The sequence below is a fragment of the Cynocephalus volans genome, chromosome 6 (genome assembly GCF_027409185.1).
Source record: "Cynocephalus volans isolate mCynVol1 chromosome 6, mCynVol1.pri, whole genome shotgun sequence".
NCBI classification, from domain to species: Eukaryota; Metazoa; Chordata; class Mammalia; order Dermoptera; family Cynocephalidae; genus Cynocephalus; species Cynocephalus volans.
In genome coordinates this window covers 69,552,764-69,575,496 of record NC_084465.1, presented here as the reverse complement: position 1 = coordinate 69,575,496, position 22,733 = coordinate 69,552,764, and the positions used below count along the sequence as shown (strand labels likewise).

Here is a 22,733-nt window from a genome sequence, read left to right as displayed (position 1 = left end):
ACTGTTTTCCAAAGTGATTGTACTGGTTAACACTCCCACTATCAATGTGTGAGAGTTCTGTCTATTCCATATCTTTGCCAACTGGGTATTACCAAGTCATTTCTATTTTAATGATATCTCACTGTGTGGCTCTAATTTGCATTTTCCTTATTCCTAATGAGTTGAGCAGCTTCTTTCATATTTATTGGTCATTTACGTGTCCTCTTCCATGGTATGCCTATTTTTTTGAATACAAGGCTTGTGTGGGTTACATATTTCACAGATGTTTTTACTCTGTGGCTTGTACTTTAACTCATCTAATGGAGTCTTGAGGAACATAAGTTCCTAATTTTAATGTAGTACAAATTATCATTTTGTTTTGTGGACAGTATTTTTTGTGTCCTGCTTAAGAAACCTTTGCTTACCCCAAGGCCATGAAGATAGTCTCCTTCCCCAAGTTTTATTGTTTTCCTTTCAAATTTAGATTTTCGTTTTCCTAGAATTTGTTTGTTTATGCATCTTTGTGTGGTATTGGATGTAGGGGTCAAGATTCCTCACTGCTTTCTTCTCCCCCCGCTCCCCAAGGATATGTTCACCCAGCACCATTTATTGAAAGGATCACTTTTCTTTATTGCACTACAGTGGCACTGCTATTGTAAATCACATGGGGTCTCCTTGTGAACTCTCTATTCTTTTTTTATAATTATCTATTATCCACCAATACTATACTGTCTTAACTACTACAGCTTTAATAAGCCATGATATCTGGCAGGTCCTCCAGCTTCATTCTTTTTCGTTAAGATTATCTTGGCTATTCTTGGCTCTGTTCATTATGAACCCAACTTTGGAATAAGTTGTTGATTGCCACAAACATCCTGCTGGGATTTTGAAGGTTATTGCATTGACTATGTATCTATATCTGAAGTGTCTGTGTAGATATAAGTAAATTTCTTACTCTCTTAAGGGTTTTTAAAGTATTTAAATAAAAGTTTACTTAGTAACAAATGTTAGTGTACCTGCTTCACCACAATTTGAAAGATCCAAGTCAGTGAAGACTGCAAATTTTGAAAGGGAAAAGGAGCATATCTATGTTATTTGTCATCTAAAGATTTTAGCGCACTTCTGGCATTTTGCAGATGAGACCACTGATGGTAGGAATCAGTGCCAAATGCCTCAGATAGAAGGTTGTAGGAATATGTGCTGAATTTTATACCTGAGATCAAGAGTTGACTTTTTAAGTTCATAAATATTTCAATAGATTTATGTTATATCAGCATATATTGAATATAATAAATGGAAAGAAACTTCAGAATTCTGTGAATTGGAATGTTACTGATACTTCAAATTTTGGTTACCAGAGTAGGAAGGAGAGGTGTGCGAAAGGAAGGAAATCATGGTAGAAGACAAGTAGGATAAGAAGAGGAGCTAGAAAATGATGGTTGTTGATTATCTAGTCATTTAACTGAAAGAAGGAAATAATGAATTAAGTACCATTATTTTATACATCTCTGTGCTAGTATGTGAGGAGATATTTATAAAAATTCCAACTTATGAAATTTAAGGCCTTATATCTTTAAAACTTACATTTTTGGAGAGTCAGCATGGTTTTCTTTTTCTTTTTTTAAAGTATTACTCTTTATGCTAGATCATGGGTGGTAACCTTTTTCGGTAAAGGGCCAGATAGTAAATATTTTGGACTTTGTGTGCTTAGGGTATCTGTCACAACTACTTAACTCTGTTGCAGCAGAGAATAGCTATGGACAATACGTAAATGGTGGGTGTGGCTATGTTGCTGAGGTTATTTACAAGAACAGCTGGTGGGCTAATAGAACAAAGTTTACTGACCCCTGCACCAGGGTATTGACAGAGATATGTATAAGGTGATGATATTAAGACTAGGGATTAAGATGCTTAGTAGAATGGTATGCTGTGGCGATATCTGGGTGTTTGCTATGAGCTATGAAACAAAGAAGTTTCTTTCTTTCAAAGAAATGAAGATAAATCTGCATGATCTCACTTATCTGTGGAATCTAAAAACGTTGAACTCACAGAAATAGAGAGTAGAAGTTTGTTTACCAGAGATCAATGGGTGGAGAAGATGAAGAGAATTTGGTCAAATGTTACAAACTCTCTGTTATAAGATGAATAAATTCCAGAGACCTAATGTACAGCATGGTGACCTCAGGTAATAATAATGTATTTTTTACCTGAAATTTGCTAACAGAAAGTATTCTCACGACACTCAAAGGTAATTATGTGAGGTGATGGATATGTTAATTAACTTGATTGTGGTAATCATTTCATAGGTTGTATGTATATCAAAACCTCACACTGTATACTTTAAATATATACAATTTTTATTACTCAATTATACCTCCAGGAAGTTGGAAAACATTAAGAAAATATAAAAAAAAAAAAAGTGTTCCTCTCTGTGTGTAATATGGTTTGAAAGGATGCATTTATTAATTTAAATATTATTTACAAATTCTGAAAAATTTGGTTCATGATAAACCCCTCTGTCATGTGTTTCTATCACATGAAACTTTAACTTGGGATCAAATAAGTCAAAGTTATGTGACTCTTCTTGCTATTAAGTCTCATTCATTTTCTTTTTCAAATAAGTGTAGATAATTAAGATTGCCTAGTTGTGGCTGGATAGTAGATATAGGGTCTCTCACAGTTCAGGTGACCTTTCTTGACATCACATGGAAAGACATGACTATGAGGACATGGTCATGTGTCTTGCATGCTACAGTGACTGCTTTTTTTCTTTTTTAAATGAGCTGTAGCAGCTTTAAAATACCTGCTTTTGAGATGCTATCACCCTGGCCTGGGCCTGCTACACAAGTATTGCAAGAAGAAGTAGGCAGAATTGCTACAGGCACCTGTTTTTCTGATGGTGTGGCCTCCAAGCTGAGAGGCCCTTGGCTAGAGCTGGATGTGAAGAAACTTGATCTTTCTATTTCTGAAATGGTGATGAGATGCTTTCCTGGTTAATCAGTGATTGCTGTAAAAAGTCCTTTTGCTGGTGATGGTAATAAAGTTAGTAATAATTATTATCATTTATTGAGTATCTACTATATGCTAGGTACTACGATAAGAATTTTACATATAGTCTCTCACTTAATTCTCATAACAACCTTATGAAGTGATGTTATTGTCCCTATTACAGATGAGGAAAGTGAGGATCAAGAAAGATAGGAAAAATTTCACTTCTGGGTGTATATCCAAAAGAATGAAAGCAGGGACTCAAACCTATTTGTATACCAGTGTTCATAGCAGCAGTATTCGTAATAGCCAGTGTTCATAGCAGCAGTATTCGTAATAGTCAAAAAGGTGGAAGCAACTCCAATATCCATTGACAAAGAATTGTATATACACACAATGAAATATTATTCAGCCTTTTAAAAAGGAAGGAAATTCTGATGTATACTATGTGGATGAACCTGGAGGACATTATACTAAGTGAAATAAGCCAGTCACAAAAAGACAAATGTTATATGATCCCATTTATATGACATTCCTAGAGGAGTCAAATTTATAAAGACAGAAAGTAGAATGGTGGTTTCCAGGGGCTGGAGATAAAAGGGAAGGGAGAGTTAGAGTTTAATTAGTATTGAGTTTTGGTTTGGAAGATTAGAAAGGAAGGTTCTGGAGGTGAATGGTGGTGGTGATGGCACAGCAGTATAAGTGTACTTAATGCCCCAGTATTATGCACTTAAAAATGGTTAAATTGTAAATTTTAGGTTATATATTTTACTACAGTTTTTAAAACAGGGCAAAAAATAGTTATGAAAGTCCAAGTTCCCATAGCGAATCACAGTAACTTGAGGAAATAGATTTGAATCCAGTTAGGCCTGATTCCAAGGTGTGGGCCCTCAGTTGCCTTAAGTCTAAGACCTTCACCCTGGGTGCAGGTGTCAGGTTGATCATGTAAGATAAGGACTTAACATAGGCCTTGTTGAGATTGTGCTGTGGCTCCGCTGACTTTTCTCCTAATCTGTTGAGTAGAGTCCTACTGCAGCAGTGTGTTGGGTACCCACATCTGTTTCAGAGTAGGAATTTGGGATGCCCCAGCAGCTCTCTGCTATGATGGAATATAGAGCTAGAATGTGGGCAGAGGGTCAGGTAAATGGAGAGGTATCCCGGGAAGAGAACCAAGTTGGAAGTCATCAGGATCTATCTGAGTTAATGAACATGTGACCACATTATCAGATTGGCCCTTTCCCCATCTGTCAAATGAGGTTTTGATTCCATCATCATCTTGATGGAACACCTCTTCTGTGTAAGGTCCTGTGCTAGGTGTGCCTGCGTCCAAATGTAAGGAAGACTCAGGTCCATCTTTCAAGGAGATGAACATCCTTGTAGGATATAAAGGAAGTTCATGAAACATACCAAGACTCACACAAACAGAGGTATTAATATTCAAACAATGGAATTGAGAGAGGACAGTTTGAGATCGAGAAGACCATGTGAGCAAAAACTTAATGTGGAGGAGGTAGGGTGAGGGGACGGGTTCAGGGCCTCATGGGAGGTTCACTTAGGGAAGAGGGCAAGATAACATTGTAAAGGTAGATGGCGGGTCCTGTTGACAGTGACGTGACGATCTGGGCAAAGAGGTTAATTACTTTATTCAATAAATGCATTCATTAATCCAAAAAATTAATTCAAAAGGAATTTATTGAGCAACTGTTATGTACCAAGCCTGTTCTAGTCCCTTGGGATACATGACATGAGTAAATAAAACAAAGATTTATTTCCTCCCTTATGGAGCTTATATTTTAGCAGGGGAAACAAAATAAACAAACAAATAAATGATAGAGTTCTAATTTTAGGAGATAAGTGATAAGGAAAAAAAAAGTAGAGCATGGTAAGAGGGCTTAAGAGTACTGGATAGATGAGGGGATGAACTGCTGTCTTAAACAGGATATTCAGGATTGGTTTCATTGAGAAAGTGAAATTCGTATGCTCATTACAGCACTATTCACAATAGCCGAGATGTGGAAATGACCTGAAATGTCCATTGATGATGGCTGGATAAAGAAAATGTGGTATAAAGTTACAATGGAATGTCATTCAGCCATAAAAAAGATATGCAACAACATGAATGAACCTTAGGACATTATGCTAAGCAAAATGATCTGGTCTCAGAAGGAAAAATACTGCATGATTTCACTTATATGTGTTATCTAAAATAGGCAAGTTCATAGAATCAAAGAGTGGTGGCTGCCAGGGCCTGGGGGAGTGGGAAGTGGGGAGCTACTAATCAAAAGGCACAAAGTTTCAGTCAAGCAAGATGAATAAGCTCTAGAGATCTGCTGTACACCATTGCGCCTGTAGTTAAGAATACTGTTTTGTACACTTAAAAATTTATTATGAGGGTAGGTCTCATGTTAGGTGTTCTTACCTCAATAAAGTTTTTTTTTTTTTTTTTTTTAAAGAGGTGAGGGAATTAGTCATGTGGATATGGGGTTGGAGGAGGGGAGAGACTGTCCCAGGCAGAAGGAATAGCCATTGCCCAAGTTCTAAGGATGGAGTATGCCTGGCACATTGGAGGAACATATTAGAGAAGGAGACAGTAAACAAGTAAAAAATATATAATATGTCAGGATATACCATCTATAATTTAAAGTGGGGTAAGTGGGTAGGAGGGAAGGAGACTATCTGAGTAGGCAGAGGGTGACTGAAGATGTGTACATACTGAACGAGTGATATGGTTTTGCATTCGAGAAAGGGTTGGAGGTGATGGTCATTTGGGGAGTGCAATAGCAGTCTAGGCAGGGGGTGGCGGACCCCAGCAGGGCCATTCCCAAGAGAGAATTTACATGACTTGGCTCCTGAATGGCCGTGGGGTAAGAGAAGGGTCCAAGGAAAAAAAGGACCAGGTAGTAGCTATTGGTCTTATTGTGGTTTTATATAATATCATAAGAGAAATAACCATTTTTATCTTTAAGTTTATTCATCACTTACAACGTACTGGGCTAAGCGCTTTATAATTAATTTCATCATTCAATCCTTGTAACCTAGGAGGTCTGTACTATTGTAATTCTTATTTTTCTGATGAGGAAATGGGCATGGGGAGGTTAAGTAACTTGCCATAGTCATGGGTTTGCCTGGGAACCAGGGGAGCAGCCTGATTTTGGCTGACTTATTCACTGTGCCACACCAACCCCCCTGGTTGTTTTTACACTCCTCCGTGGGGTGGGCCTTTCATCATCTAGATAGGAGTCAATTAGCTCATTGTGGTCTCAGTCTATATCAGATGTTAGGAGAATTTAATATTTTTCATGAAGAAGTAAAGAACCATAAGCAAATACATCAGTTAAGATGTGTTTTACTATGGTAGAAAGTAATTAGAAGGAAAAGAACGTACCTGGGTTAGAGTTCTCAGGATATGTAGAAAGTTGTCCCATTAACACATATGTGTAGGTAACTTACTGAAATGCACATGAACTGGGCTTTATCCAGGAAAGCTTTATGATTTGATGTGAACAGAATCTGGGTGGAGTAGAGAATCACAGGCTTTAGAGAAGGAAGGGGAGGTGGTCTTTGTGGAGGCTGAGGACAGAGGGGCTCCATAGTCTAGGAGGCCCTTGACTGAGGGGTGCAGCTGAGCAGACATGGGTACTTGGGGGAGTGGTTGCCATTTGATGGGGTACCGACCACAAGGCCTCTGAGCAAGAGTTTGTATTTGATATGAGAGGCAATTGGGAGTCACCACAGGTTCTTTGGGAAGGCAGGGACAGGTTCAAGCTGATGCTTGGAAGAGATGATTCTTGTTGTGTTGATTCGAGTGGGTCAAAGCCAGAGGCACGAATGCCTGTGATTACTGTTTAGGCCTCATGGTATCTATGTGAAGCAGGCAATCACCCCATTTAGTGAGTGGAGCTGAAAGTCAAGGTTTGAAAGGACTTACCTGGCATCTGAGCATATTGGTGCAGACATGTTGTGAGTGGTAGTTTCTCAGACACTTCCATTTTACCCTGTTTCTTATTTATTCATGCTGGGGGAGCAAATGGAAATGTCCATTTTTGGTTTTAAGGAAGTGTGTGTGTCTGTGTGTGTATTTAATGAAACTATTGTCCTGAAATATTATAATGCTAATTTAAGACATTAACTGTTCCTACTCATTGATATTTCTTTGGTTGTTGTATCTGCATTGGCTGACCTTAGTAGCCTATCTCAATAGTAATGGAGGGCTTGAATCCCACTTTTGTCTAGTGAAAGTCACAACTGGACCCCCTGAAAATTCAAAGTATGTTCTATACTATAGCACTTCCTTAGGTTAAAATCTAAAATGTTTATTTGCATAATACCATCACATGTTTTTCTCTTCTTTTGACTTTTTTGTCTATCTTTTTCATTACAGAGAACAAAACTAAATGAAACATGTTTTATATGCAATTTTAAAGTTATTCTTAGTATGTGAACATAACCCAATTTCATGATCCAAGGGTTGGTGGTAGAGATGGTATATGTGTGGGTGTTGGGGGGGGCGCTGGTCTGTGGTTTTAATTGAACTTTAAAGGCAGAGGTTCTCAACTCTGGGGGCCTAGATAAGTATCACAGAGTTCATGAATGGCTACAGTTGTTTGTAACATTTTGTCTAAATGAGCATTTTTTTTTCCTAGGGTGAAATTGCATAGGTTTTAGCAAATCTTGAAGGGGTGAATGATCTGCCAAAGATAAAAACAGTTTTTTGTAGAAGAGCAGTTGAACTAGTGGACATATATCTCATTTAAGACTTTTCTAGTATTGCTGTTGAAAACTTTGATTGTAGAACAGTTTATGTGTGACTTGAAAATGTACTATCAGTTGTTGAATGCTTTTTGATTTTAGATATATAAAGTGAAATGTATCAGAAAACTCATTATATAGTACAAGAAATAGATTGGAAAGTACATTTTTCTATAACTGAAATAAATGTAGAGTAACTAATGAATTATAAAAAGTACAGAAAGAGCCATTTGGTTGACTGCCTAGTGAGAACTTTGAAAGGGATTGGCTCTAATTTTCGTGGAGTCTGGAATGGAAGAAACTAGCCTACACCCTGTGTCACACTGGGAGGCCTTGGCTGGCTTGCTGCTGCAGCTCAGTCAGTCAGCCTAGAGTCCAAAAGAAACTAGTCCAGTCTTGCCCTTTTATTGGAAACTATACTGGACTTTTGTCCTTTCATCTTCACTATTCAACGATATTGTAAGTTTAGTTACTTTAGTGTGGTGTTTCCTGTTTATGTTAAGATGTGTTGTCTGAAAAAGGACTCTCTTATTAGAGAATCATAAAGCCTAAAACTCTTAGTTTATTAAGGCTCTGAGAAGTCCTGCAGAAAAAATAAATGTATTAACTTTGTTTAAACTGGCATTTAGGAAACTTATTTGAACAGGACCTTTCTTTTGCGTGAGTCACCCTAAACAAAACCAACAGAACTGAGGCAATTTCTAGGCTAGTTAATTCTTAATTCCAAGCCAGTCCTTCTCAGCTACTCAGTTCTCTGACATGGCTATTGTTGTTTGGAGGAGAGATCCTTTCTGGGTTCAAATTAGATTGTGTCCAGGAACACCTGCAATGACTAATATGACATTGGTGTACTTTGGGAAAATAGGCTAGATGACATGAAAAAAATACATGGAAACAAGCCACTTCAGTCACTTTGATTCCGGTTGCAGAAAATGACTGTTTAAAAGTATGGAAATAAAAAGTTTTGAAGGTAAGCACCCAAATTTAATATTAAATATAAAAAGCTAGAGGAATGTCAGTACTGGACTAGAAGAGGACAAACTTTAGACATAATTTTTAAAGCTCACTGGAAAGAAAGTAATTTGTTAACATCTTTGTAAAGACACTTGGAAAATGAAATATTCAAAAAGATAGCCAAGAGCAAAAATGGTTAGAAGTTGGAAGGAGCATTATTTGGGGAAAATTCCTTGTTAATATTGAGTCTGATATTGGTGTTTCAAAAAAAAATATGTTATTTTGGTGAAAGAAACTTATCGCTTTACAGTAGATTTTTTTATTTGGGGGTGGGGGGCACCCAAGTATATTTTCTTCTACACACTCTCCTTCCAATAGAGAATGAAAATTCCAAATAAGAACATCCGAGTATTGAAAGTAAATAACCTCAACACTGATAAGAATTGTGGCATGCCTGGCTGCTGAGTATCTTGTCAGAGATCCTAGACACTATTCAAAACCTGTTCCAGTTCATTGGGTCAAAAATCTACTATTTACGAAAAGCTAAATACGGATTTACACGATTGACTGTAATGGCTTCAATTTTGGAAGATAGTAGTATCAGAGAGCACTTCCAGTTGGTGGGATAATTTGAGAATCGTCCATGCTCAAATGGCTAAAATATTGTGCTTTTTGCTACTTCATCACTCCATTTTAAAAATAGGGAGAAAACAAAAAGGCAGGCCTGTTGAGAAGGTGGAAGAATGTCAATTGGAGAGTAAATCACAATAACCACATGAAGCTACTCCTTAGTTAACTACTGCCTGCAGGTTAACTGTTCTTTAGAAGACTGTCGGTGAGGTGTGGAGAGGCTGGATCGGGGGCTGCTGCCCATGCGTACGTACGCACTTGCGTGTATGTGTGTTGTGTGTGTGTGTGCAAGATGAAGGGTGAAGAGAACTTATGTATAGGGAAGAAGGTGTAGAGAACACAAAGCTAACAGAAAATTCTAAAACTTGGAGCCCTGGGAAAATTTGACCATTTTAAACTGTACTGCTCATTTAAAAATAGTAAAATTATACCATTATTCTTTCAGTGTAAGTGAGAGATAAAAATGCAGTTTTTCTAAATTGGAAAATTTGCTGTAATCTTGCTGCTAATGACTGATTTCTTCCAACAGTTGCAAAGCAGTTTTTGCTCTGATAGGTTGATAAAGGAAACAAAATCAAGAACATATTGGAAGTTCTCAGAGAAAATTACAGTTTAGGTATATGTTGGGGGTGGATAGTTAGACGTTTTAATTGAAATAAAATGGTTTTATACTTATGGGATCACTGTGGGTGTACATTTGTAGTATATCTGCTCTTGAAGCATTTAAGTGAGGTTAAGTGTATGTTAATGCTTTTGCAAGAAAATTATTTTTTATAACATCCATCTAACGAAACTAGCTTAGGAAACTGTTTTTCAAAACAATATAGATATTATACTTGCATTTAGAGAATGAATTAAGATTCTTTGTAATGCTTTAAAAATTTCAAAGCATTGGAGTTTTTTGGTTGTGTTCTTTTCTGGTGGAGATGAAGGTTCACAATAATTGACTTAACAGATGATTAAAGCCAGCTTATATGTCTGGAGAGTGACCACAGTCTGCTGTAAGCCTCTACCATTTTGACTGACCTACTTTTGCTATTATGGAAGGCTGCTAATGATTTATTTTACCCAATTGAAAATATTTTTTCTAACAGATAGATTCAGAATATCTGTTGGCCTCTCTGCTATTGATTTAGTTAATACATGTGAGATAATGCATTGATATCTTATGCTAAATATCTGCCGGCCGTTAGCCTTTGTTGTTAACTAACGTTCACTATGGTGACTTAAATAGTGTATTAATCTTGAGGATTTATGGACCCATCAGATTTTACAATAGGAAGGATTCTTATCAATGAGACCGACTATGGTTTCTCATTGTAATGGCATGGGGGTGTTGGTTACAACTGTGGACTCCCTGGCTCCATCTCAAATCTACTGATTCAGAATCTCTGGGTGTGGGGCTTGGGAATGTGTTTTAAATGAGTTCTCCACGGGAACATAGTTCATACTTCAGTTGAACAATGGCTGGTATATTTATGGCTTTCTTTCATGGATTAAGAAACAGGCCCAGAGGGAGAAAGTGACTGGTTTTATAGGAACCAGAACTTTGTCTTCTGGCATTATAAGGACAGTTTTTTTCAGGATGCTACATGACCTTAAGTCAGGGTAGTTCCATCCTTCTCTAAGTACAGAAGGGAAGAGTTTTAAATTTGCCCTAATTTTTACATACACCAACACCATTTATGACTTCAATATAATATTTGCCTCAGCTTGGCTGTGTTGTGCTTGTTTATTGAAAGATACTTATCACCGCTCTACCTACATGCTCAGAATAATAATAATAAAAAAATGTTTACAGGGGCTTATAGAGAACTCAGTTTTAATGTGATGTACTTATGCTGTACTTACTCTGTTTTAATGGCACCCATTTTCCCCCTGGCACTTCGTTGAGCAAGTCTGAATTGTAGACAGAATACTTCTTTCCTCTTCAGACCCTTAACTGTGATTAATATAAAAAGGCACTTGTCAAAAGGGTTTGAAATGGCAACCTTGATATTGGAACATATGGCAGTAGAGATAGGTCTGCAGCCACTTACTCTATTATATTATTTGACTTACGAATTCAACAATTTGTCTTTTGCTAACTGCTTAAAAGACAATGGCCATATAAGCTGTTGTTAACCATATCAGCAGGGTGGAATATTATTTCCCTTAGAGCAAAACCACAACTTTCTTTGAGAATTTAGCACGCCTTAGAAAAAGCGTGAAGCTGTTCAGAGATAAAGTGCACCGGCCATTTAGCAGCTCTTTGCCTCCGAGAGAGGTTACTTTCCTGTTAACCGAAATATCCTTTTTGTGTTTATTGTATTAATGGAAGTTTTAGAATCCATGAGAGAGGGATTATGGTTTAGTGTTTGAAATAATATAGCTTGATGAATCTTTTTTATATTAATGGGAAACTCATTTTCATTGATTTGCATCTTCAAAAACTGAATCTTTTAGAAATTAAAGTGCATTAATTTAGTTATTCTGTATGGAAACAAAAATGTAGAAAGTTGAAATTTGCATAAGTGAAGACCTTGATGATTTCAGATTATAGTGTGGTGGAGGTTAAGGAATAAGAGCCCATAGAATTTGTAAAAAAACAAATTCAGTCTAACCACTTAATGGCATGTGCAAGTAATTTGCCAATTAAATATTTCTAGTATCTGAAATATCTTCAAAGTAAAGAGTGGAGGTTCTTAATCTTTCTTAATTTTATACTTTAAGAAACATAATAGAAAATTACTTAGTTTTTGATCACTTTTCATTCAAAATTTTGGTATATGAGCTCAGGGAAGGATGGAGTTTCAATATTTGAGGAAAATTATTGCTTTTTGAAAAATGTATAAACCATGATATTTCCAAATCATACTGTGCCTGCTTTTCTTTGTATTATTTGTAAATATTTGGTGCCCCAATAATAATTTTCATTATAGTTAAGACCTTAGATTTTGGTGTGTTACCATTTTAGTGCTCACCTACTGTTTAGAACATTGAATTAGGCATTAACTCCAGAACAACCCTCTAAGATAGATATCTCATTTTCATTTTAAGGACTGAGAGAATTAAGTCAGAGTAAGCAGTTTGCCCATTGTTACTCATCAGTAAGAGGCAGATCTCTGATAGTCCCAGATTTAAAAAAAAAAAAAAAAAAAAAACTTATTGGAATGTAACTCACCCATTTATCCATTTAAAATATACAATTCAGTGGATTTTGGTATATTCACAGATTTTTGCAACCATCACCACATTAAATTTTAGAACATTTTTATCATCCCAACTAGAAACCACATGCCTTAGTGAATAGTTCCTCCTTCCCATTTTCTTCAGTCCCTCCATTTCCTAGACAACTGTTAATCTACTTTCTGTCTGTGTGGATTTTCCTATTCTGGACATTTTATATAAATGGAATATACAATATGTGGTCTTCTGTAACAGACTTCTTTTAATTAGCATAATGTTTTCAAGGTTCATCCACATTGTAGCATGCACATCATTCCTTTTTATTGGTGAGTAATATTCCATCACATCAATAGACTACATTTTGTCTGTCCATCCATCAGTTAATGGGCGTTTGTTACCACCTTTTGGCTATTATGAATAATGTTGCTATGAGCATTCATGTACATGTATGTGTGTGGATATATGTTTTCATTTCTCTTAAGTATATACCTGAGAGTAGAATTGCTAGGTCATGTGAATAACTCTGTGTTTAATCTTTTGAGGAGCTGCCAGACTGTTTTACAAAGTGGCTGCACCATTTTATGTTCCCACCAGCAGTTGGGAGTTGCAGTTTCTTCACATCCTCACACTTGTTATTATTTCATGATTACAGCCATCCTAGTGCAGTGAAGTAGTTTTGATTTTTATCTCCTTGATGGCTGATGATGTCATTTTTTTGTGTGCTTATTGGCCATTTGCTTATTGTCTTTGGAGAAATGTCTACTCAGCTCCTTTGCCCATTTTTGAATTGGATTATTTGTCTTTTTATTATTGCGTTGTGAGAGTTCCTTGTATATAGTAGTCTCCCTTTTTCCAAGGGGAATGTGATCCCCCAGTTCCCCAGTGGATGTCTGAAACTGGGATAGTACCAAACCCTATATATACCATGTTTTTTTCCCATACATACATAACCGATGATAAAGTTAAATTTATACATTAGACACAGTTAGAGAGCAACAATAACTAATACTGAAATAGAACAGTTAAGTAAGATAAGGGTCACTGGAACAGAAGCACCGCACTTGACTGAGCGATACTGCGATCAGGGCATTTGATCTGATAACTAAGGCAGCCACTAAGTTACAAGTGGGGAGTGCGTCTGCAGGGAAGATACACTGGACAAGGGATGATTCATGTCCCAGATGGACAGGATGGAGCAGACAGCTAAAGATTTCATCATGCCAGTAAGAATAGCAGTAGTTTAAAACTTATGAAATATTTATTTCTGGAATTTTCAGGTTAATTGTTTCGGACCACAGTTGATCGTGAGTAACTAAAACTGTGGATAAGGGGGGACTGCTGTATTCTAGAGTTCTTTATCAGATATATGATTTGCAAAGCTTTTCTCCCAGTCTGTAGGCTGTCTTTTCACTTTCCTGATGGTGTCCTTTTGAGTACGACCTTTTAAATTTTGATGAGTCTAATTCATCTATTTTTTCTTTTGTTGCTTATGTTTTTGGTGTCATATCTAATAAATCATTTCCTAATCTAAGGTCACAAAGATTATGCCTATATTTTCTAAAATTTTGAATATGGTGTGAAATAGAGGCCCCTCTTAATTTTTTCGCATATGGATATCCAGTTTTCTCAGCACCATTTGTTGAAAAGACTAGTCTTTTCCTATTGAATTGTCTTGTCATCTTTGTTGAAAATCAATTGACTGTAAATGTAAGAGTTTATTTCTTGATTCTCACTTCTAGTCCATTGGTCTATTTGTCTATACTATGCCAGTACCTCACAGTCTTGTTTACTATAGCTTCATGGTAAGTTTGAAATCCAACTTCGTTCTTCTTTTTCAAGATTGTTTTGGTTCTTGTGGTTCCCTCCAATTTTCATATGAATTTTAGGATCACCTTGTCAATTTCTGCAAAGAGGCCAGCTGGTATTTTGATAGGGATCACATTATAGATAATTTGGAGGAGTATTGCCATTATAACAATATTAAGTCTTCTAATCCATTAACATGGAATGTCTTTCCTTTTATTTAGGTTGTCTTTACTTTCTTTCAACAAAGTTTTGTAGTTTTTAGAGTATAGATTTTGTACATCTTTTGTTAAATTAATTCATAAGTAATTTTTCTTTTGAGTCTATTGTAAATGGAATTGTTTTCTTAATTCCATTTTGGGGTTGCTTATTTCAAATGCATAGAAATACAGTTGATTTTTGTATTTTGATTCTTGTATTATCCAACCTTGCTAGACTCATTTATTAGTTATAAAGGTTTTTCAGTAGATTCCTTAGGACTTTCTTCTGTATATACAACTTTTTAAAGTCCCAGCTCTTTCCACCACAACCATACTTTGTAGCCTAGGAAATTTATTAACTTGGGGGAAATTAGTTGACTTTTTGAGGTTATCTTTAGGAAAAGAACAACTGCCACTTTGTGTTTTTATAATATATAAAAAAATGCAGACTTTTAAGATGGAAACTTTTGTGGAGAAAGCAAAGTCCCCACAAATAAAGTCAAAGAATCCTTGAGCTTACTTGGTGAAGTCTTGCTTTAAGTAATATTACCATTATTTAGTGATATTATGGGAACTGTACGCCTTCCAAATGTAGTTTGGCACAGACTGAAATAACAATGATTGTACCTTAAGAGATAGCATTCTAATTTGTTTTCAATTTCAGGAAGAGTGGCTGAGTGAAGAAAAACATGACTTTATATATTCAGAATATATACTTAGTGCTACATTCACATTCTAGTGCTAATTCAGTTTTGCTTCTTTGCCTATTTGACCTAAACTGGGGGTAAGATTTTAAGGTCCTATATTTAGAGCAGGAGAGACCTCTTTCTAATTCCTTGTTAGTGATAGGTCTGCCAGGTGGTGCTTATTTGAAAGCCCTCAGCTGGTGAGTGAACCAAGTAAGCAACCAAAAAAGCTAAAACACAGGGTTTTCTCTTTCCAGGACTTCAAGTCAGGTTTGGAAGGGTCAGAGTATGGTAAGGGTTTAGTGATATAGGACAGCCCTAAGTTTGACTCCTGGAGTCTTTCATGGTAAAGCTCATGGAATTGCCCATGGGAGCTAGAATATAGAACAGGTTAGGACTTGAAAGTCACTTTGGTATTTTGTTTCTGATTTTCCAGCTAAAAAATGGGAGAAGTACTCTTTCCTCTCATTGCTTCACAAGGCTTGGAGAAATCTTAAACAATCAAGTGAAAAAGCTATTTGTGCTTCCTAAGAGGAGAAAAGAATATTAACCTGAAGTGGCATATAATGGCTTTCAAAGTGAGGGGGAAATGCCAGGAACCCATTGTGATTATTGGGTTTATACATGTTTCTATTCATGAGCCTGCAAGAAAATGTAGAGACCAAACATTGCAGAAAATGGATGCCCCAGAATAAGTTATCAGAGCAGAATGAAACATTCAGAAACTTATAAACCTGTAAAATATTTTTGGAGAAAATATGAGTTTTCCAGAGTGGCAAGATTTAATATTTTGTTTTAAAAGAGTTTATTAGCTGTGAAAATGAGTAAAAATATCAGTAGGTTTCCTTTTTACCTATAATTCTCCCTTTTTTTTGCATGTCATTTGGTTTATTCAATTAGAATGGCTTGGCAAACTTATGGTATATAATCCTGATAGGTAGGTCAGGATAGTGAAAAATAAATTTTGTAGAAATTGTGCCGAGTGGTGTACAACTCCAGGCTTTTTTTTTTTTTTTTTTTCCTGCAGAGTCCCATGCCCAACTGTTCTACCCGTAGCAAACTTTTCTTCACCATAAATGTAGCATCAAGTCCCATCTTGGTTTTAAAATAATAATATTTGGTGCTGGCAGGTGATGCCAATGTTTGTGGCCACCTGGAGCAGGATCTGTCATGTCTCAGTGACCCCAGTGGCTTTGGTCCAAAGCACTGATTCACTTCAAAATAAATGAATTTTTCTTAATGCTGTTGATTTCCATTGAAAGACTCCTTCGGAGCTCCATCTGAGTAAATTCTCAACAGCCTTCAGGGCCCAGATCAAATTTTATCTTCCCCAGCAAGCCGTTTTCTCCTACCTTTGTCAGTATCTCCCTTTTAAACTTCTGTTTCCTTGCCACAAGGACCCCTGCAGTTTAGTAGTAGTACAGTATACTGTGTGTGTATCTGCTGTTGAATTCTTTCTCATGGATTAGACTTGGATATAGCCCCACGCCTCCTGCCACCCTTATTCTTCCCATAGGACCTGGTATAGTGCTCATAAGCATTGCTGCTTAGGAGTTTGCTAGCTAGCTAGCTAAGGACTTGCATTTGTGCAATAGCCAGTATGTTAGAACATCCAAGAAACTGTTAATGAGGCCACATTCTTAGGGTCTCGTGGTCTGTACACTGCCCAACTCCAGGGATCACCAGTCATGTGGACCATGAAGTGAATGTCACCCACTGGAGTTATGCAACATGGCAGCCCTGAGTGTCCAGGGTCTATAGGTGACCTGTGTTTGCACATTACTACATTACAGTGGCTTGTCTGGAGAGTCCTCCCTATCTTCTTCCTTTCATATTTTTGTCTGTTTCAATGTGAAGTTAAAAACTAGTATGAACTGAATCTAGCTCTTCCATACTCTTTAAGATAATTTTTTCAAAATGAGGTCTTGGACCCTTGTATCAGAAACACCTGGGGTGCTGGTTAAACTGCAGATTTTCAGCCTTTCAATAGACTCAATCTAGGAGTGGGGCTGGGAGTGTCAATAAGCAGGACTGATGATTTTATGCACTTCACTGAAGTGCTAGGAAATGATTATTGAAATAGTTTCTCAGTAAGGAGACTATAGAGCCTCAAAGGGTAAATACCACTTTTCTTAACCTGTTGCACCATCTATTGAAAACTTTTTCTGATTTATGTAAGCCCAAACACTACTTAGTAAGTAGTTGTTCTATGCCCACAACTGTGCCAGCCACAGTGGGAGAATCAGATGTGGAAAACACAACTTTTGCCGTAAAAAGGCTAATAATCTATTTGGAAATAAAAGACATACAACAAATATGTACAAATGCACATATCTGCATGTACTACATATACATGTACTTACTATAATAAGATATCTTTTTAAATGTAAATCATTATCGGTAGTACATTTCTATTGGATTGTCAGATTTTAGAGTTTAGAGATATTTTAGGGACAACATATATCTCTATACTGCAGAATGGCTAGATTTCAATACTTCAGGCAGGTATTTGCATAAGAGAGGCAAACTCTATGGAATAGTGAGAAAAGCTTTATACAGAGTTCAAGGTTCAAAGTTGTGGCTTTAAGTCTAAGCTCTAGTGAGCAGTAAATGGTAGTTACTTCAAATATAGGAAAAATAAGATGGTTAGGGTGAGACCTATTTTAGACTTGTACACTAATTTTTGAATAACTTAAACTTATTTTTATATGTATTTACAATTTTAGACCATGTAAATATAAAAATGGATAATGAATGCCTTAGCTTTATGTATCAACTATTTGGTCAGTACTTTCTATTACTTTCTATGGGACACTGAAAGAGAAGTCAAAACAAGGAAGGCCCTTTTGACAGCTGTCCTATGATTATCACATTTTAACTTTATTTCACCAGAATCCTTGGCAAAATAGAATCTTCGAGTTAACTGAGGATTAACCAGAAAGTGATTTTTGCTTGCCTATTATTTCTCTCAGATTTTACTATAGTTTAAAATTTCATTTATAGTGTAAAAATTGTTTTTTTCTTTTGGCACATGTTTATTATTGGAACATAATTTCTCATTGGGTAATTTATTGGTCTAGACTAGAAGATTGTGGGAGCTTTCATTGAATCTCTGGGCCTGCTTGCTACAAAGATATAGACACTTAGAACTCGGAAGGAGCTACAGATGATATCGGTTAATAACTTTTGCCACTGAAGAAATTACAGTTCAAGACATTCAAAGACTTAGAGCCTTTAGAACAATACCTGGCTTGTTATGAGTGCCCACGAAATTTTAGCTGCTGTTTTTAGTAGAATTTGAACTCAAGTCATTTGAATTTCAGTTTGGTAATTTTTTCTCAGATGGTGAAGAATGCTTGCCAATTAATTGATTCTATTGACCCCTGGTCAGACCCTCTGGGAGTCTTTCCTTTTTTCCCTCCATTTTTGCCTTTTAAATCCCAATTTTTCATTCACTTTATTTTCCTTAGATCCTGTCTCTCTTTTTTTTAAATTCTTTCTGAAAAGTGAAAACAAATTCAGAGAAATTGAGGGTTGCTCTTTAAAATTTTTATTTTATTGTCCTCATCAGGGCCAGCCTGAGGTTTTCTGCTACCTTTTATAAAATGTATGCCCAGCGTAACAATTTACTTTTTTAATTTTATAATTTTACTTTTAAAAGGTTTTGTTTATATAATATTTTTACTTTTTTAATTTCACAAAATTTATTCCCAGCATAATAATGATTTTTACTGCCTTTTCTGTGCAAATACACACCCAACCTTATGCTGATGGTGGCATGACTGTTTCTTCATGGCAAGACTTAAAAAATTTCTGGAAACTTTACAAGCGTGGAATAAAAACTTTGTGGGTATAATGGGGTGGAAGTAGGAAATTTGGGGGAAACAGTAGAAACATGTGCCAAAGGTTTTTTTAATAGAAGCAAAAGAAAATATACAGGTTTCGGGCACAGCTTGCTCATAAAAATGAGCAGGATTGGTAGATATATTTAAAGATGTGAAAGCCAGGACAGAATTTATTAATTTAATAATTTGTGTTCCCTCCACCCTCCAAACACACACTTTTGTTGGGAGAGGAAGACTTATAAATAATAACATGGAGCTTTAGAAAAGTAAGGTTTTTCACACTCTTTTTCTCTGTCAGTCCTCTTATAGCTTTGTATTAGAGGCTTAACAGAGGTGATGAATCAGTACTAGTACATTTGGTAGCCCATCTTGAAATGGTTTTATTTGGACAATTTAAGAACTGTCCAGCCAGAAGAGTCAGTGTAAAGTTAACAAATTGGGCTGCTGGCTTTTCTTCCCATCTTCTTTATCTTCAAATGCAGTTTGATAAATTGTTGGGCTTTTAAAAGCTAAAATAGAGTCTTAGGGGTGTTGAGTATGTGTTTCAGGTTTTTATCTGATTTCTAAATCTACCAAAAACTTTTTAATAACTTATAAAGACTGTATTTAAGACATGCATAATGTTATATGTGTGTTTGTGTATGTATGTTTCCTGCCACTGAAGATTGAATTCTATCCCCTATACCTAGAAAATGATCAATATATGTTGAAACAAATGAGATGATAATTTTAGCTTATTATTTTGGTTTCCATCACTGCTAGGTTATTTGTGTGTGACTTGGTTTTTCTTTCCCCTTTATTTTGTTTGGTGGGATTATTGACTTTGATTTCTTGACCGATTCCATGAGGATTTTGACTTTTGTTTCTGTCGTGGTTTTATAATCTGTATGTGTGTTTAAAATTGAGTTACTTTTTTGTCATCGTTCTTTTATTTTTAATGGCTGGCCGGTTCTGGGATCTGAAATCTTGACCTTGGTGTTACCAACACTGCCCTCTAAGCAACTAAGCTAATAAGTTACTATTTTGAGTTACTATTTTGATAGGAAGAAATAGCAATATCCATTTAATATCCATTTAATAACAAATTTTATAAGGAAGAACCTGATTTGCTTTGTTTTAATCAACCTTTCTTTTCTCTTTTCAGAGGATGCTAAGCAAGTTTTTGAACAGACAACAATTCATCAACATATTCCATTTAACTGGGATTCAGAATTTGTGCAACTACATTTTGGAAAAGAAAGAAAAAGACACTTGACATATGCGGAATTCACTCAGTTCTTACTGGTGGGTCTAGCTCTTTAAAAAGTTAAAAAGAGTAAATAAGTAAAACCTGGGATCAAATTGTGTCTAAAAAGATACTGGCAGTTTTGACTTAAGCCCTGAACTCTCATTTACCACAAAGTTTCTAACCCTGGCAAAACTATCCCATTTAGAAGTATTTCTTTGTTAGTAGGTCCGAACCATAGCATTAAATAGGCTTTTTTTTTTTTTTTTTTTTTTTTGTCTTTTTCGTGACCAGCACTCAGCCAGTGAATGCACCGGTCATTCCTATATAGGATCCGAACCCGCGGCGGGAGCATCGCTGCGCTCTCAGCGCCGCACTCTCCCGAGTGTGCCACGGGCTTGGCCCAAATAGGCTCTTAATAAATTGTTCGCACACCCTTTATATTAGGGAAGAATACACATTGAGGCCTGAGTAAATCAAGTGATTTCCTCAAGGTCACTTAGGTCAGAGGGGGGCAAAGTTGAAACTTGAACTTTTGGCTTGTGAATGGTTTCACTACTGTTTATCAATATTTTGTTTTCCCCTGAGAAATGGGCAGATGTCATCATCAGCATTAATCATGGAATCATTTCATCTGAGTCCTTTTATAACAAGGCTCTGGGTCCTAAACTTGGCTGCATTTCAGAATCACATGGGGAGCTTTAAAATTATTGTTGCCTGGGTCTCACCTCTAGAGATTAGATTTGAAGGGGGTATGGGGTACAGCCTGGGCATTTGGATATTTGAAGCTTCTCAAAAGGTTCTAATGGGCACTTGCTTCCCATGGTTGAACTCTCTAGATGTCCGCGTTTCTGGGGTGCGCCTTCCTGAACCCACCTCTCTTCGTCCCCTCTCCCATTATGATTGTATCATTGGGCCACTGGTGATGACAGTGCAAGAGTATGGACAAAATATAATTTCAGTTTAGTTTTCTTCTTGAAACATCATGTTAAAAGTGTTTTAATTCTGATATCAGCATTTGGTACCTAAAGGTCAATATCTATATGATATATAGGCCTCTATGATGAACCACTGAACCACTCTTCCTTTTGGACTTTTATGCATTTGTTTAGTTTCTCTAATAATTAAATTTTATTTATGTTTTATTAAATCTAACACTTAAAAAGACTCATTGAAGGAGATTCATTTGCTGTGTTTACATTCTGGGTCTTGAGGAAGAATTTGCCAGGGAAATAACTTTCAGCTCTTTGTTACTAGAAATGTTGTTAGTGGGTATCCTGGTGCCCCTGGTTCTTTCGTGTGCTCTGGACCTTGCCAGAGCCTTCTGAGGAGTGGTTGGAAACACAGTTCTTTGGTACATGGTCACACACATAGACACTGTGCCCTGGTGCTCATTCAGTAAGCTCTTGTGCTGTCCATCCTCAGGCATTAGCATACATAATAGGGTAACTTCAATAGGTGCTTCTCTTTTTGATTTTAATGGTATTGTTATGATATACAGAACTTGTTATGTGTTTTCGTTTGCTATTATTTTCCCAGCTTTTGGGAACTTAAAACAAGATGCCTTAAAACTGACGTTGTATTTTTTTTTTTTTTTTTTTTTACCAGTAAGGGGATCGTAAGCCTTGGCTCGGTGTTGTCTGCACCACGCTCAGCCAGTGAGCACACCAGCCATCCCTGTATAGGATCCGAACCCGCGGCCTCGGCACTACCAGTGCCGCACTCTCCCAAGTGAGCCACGGAGCCGGCCCTGTATTTTTAAAAAACTATATTAATGTCTATGAGTTCCTGTTTTCAGTTCTGTATAAACATAAACCTACTTTACTCAGGTGGAGAATGGAATATGAGTTGTTAGATTTTTGCTGTTGTTTACACAGGACATTGGCATGCAGTAGGAGGTGGTATTCATTTTGATAAATGATTACAGTAATGCTGTGTAGATAAATGCCTCAAATTGACTTTATGGAAAACAGCCTAATTAACATTTAGTCTTAATGGAATGTTCACAGTAGTAAGGGTGATAGCATTTCCCCCTTAAAGCCAGTATCAATTATGCCAAATTGAGTGAATTGAAGCTTCTAGGCCTTCCTCATGGAGAAGCCAAAGTCATGAATTAGGTGACTCAGAGATTACTGGTTATGCTTCCAGCTGCAGCTTGTAGAGCATTCACTTCTCTAATGGTGAAGAGAAACATCCACAGTGTCCTGCATGGGGTGATTTTTACTTTGTAGCCAGAATGAAAGTGCTAAACTTCTACTATATTAAAATGGTTATGCTGGTTAATGATCTCTGCCAGGGCCTTGCTTTTGTGCCCTGCTCCAGACCCAGAAAGGAATTAATGGATGTGTCATGATAGGCTTTAGCTGAATGCTTATGAATGCCAGTTTTGATGTCTACCATTGGATCGCTTTCCTCCATTTCATGTTTTCTTTGCTTCCTTTGAACTCTTTTCTGAATGCAGGTAGAGCTTCAAACCTCTACTTCAAATGCTTTATTTGCTTCCTTT

General features: G+C 36.6%; 1 protein-coding gene across 1 annotated transcript in view; it reads left to right on the top strand.

Moving 5' to 3' along the window:
* SLC25A13 (solute carrier family 25 member 13) overlaps positions 1-22,733 on the top strand; it is a 192,309-nt gene that overhangs the window by 77,948 nt on the left and 91,628 nt on the right. Inside the window, exon 5 of the mRNA XM_063099805.1 lies at positions 20,147-20,286. Coding sequence (XP_062955875.1) covers positions 20,147-20,286 — 140 coding nt within the window. The remainder of the gene's footprint in view (positions 1-20,146; positions 20,287-22,733) is intronic.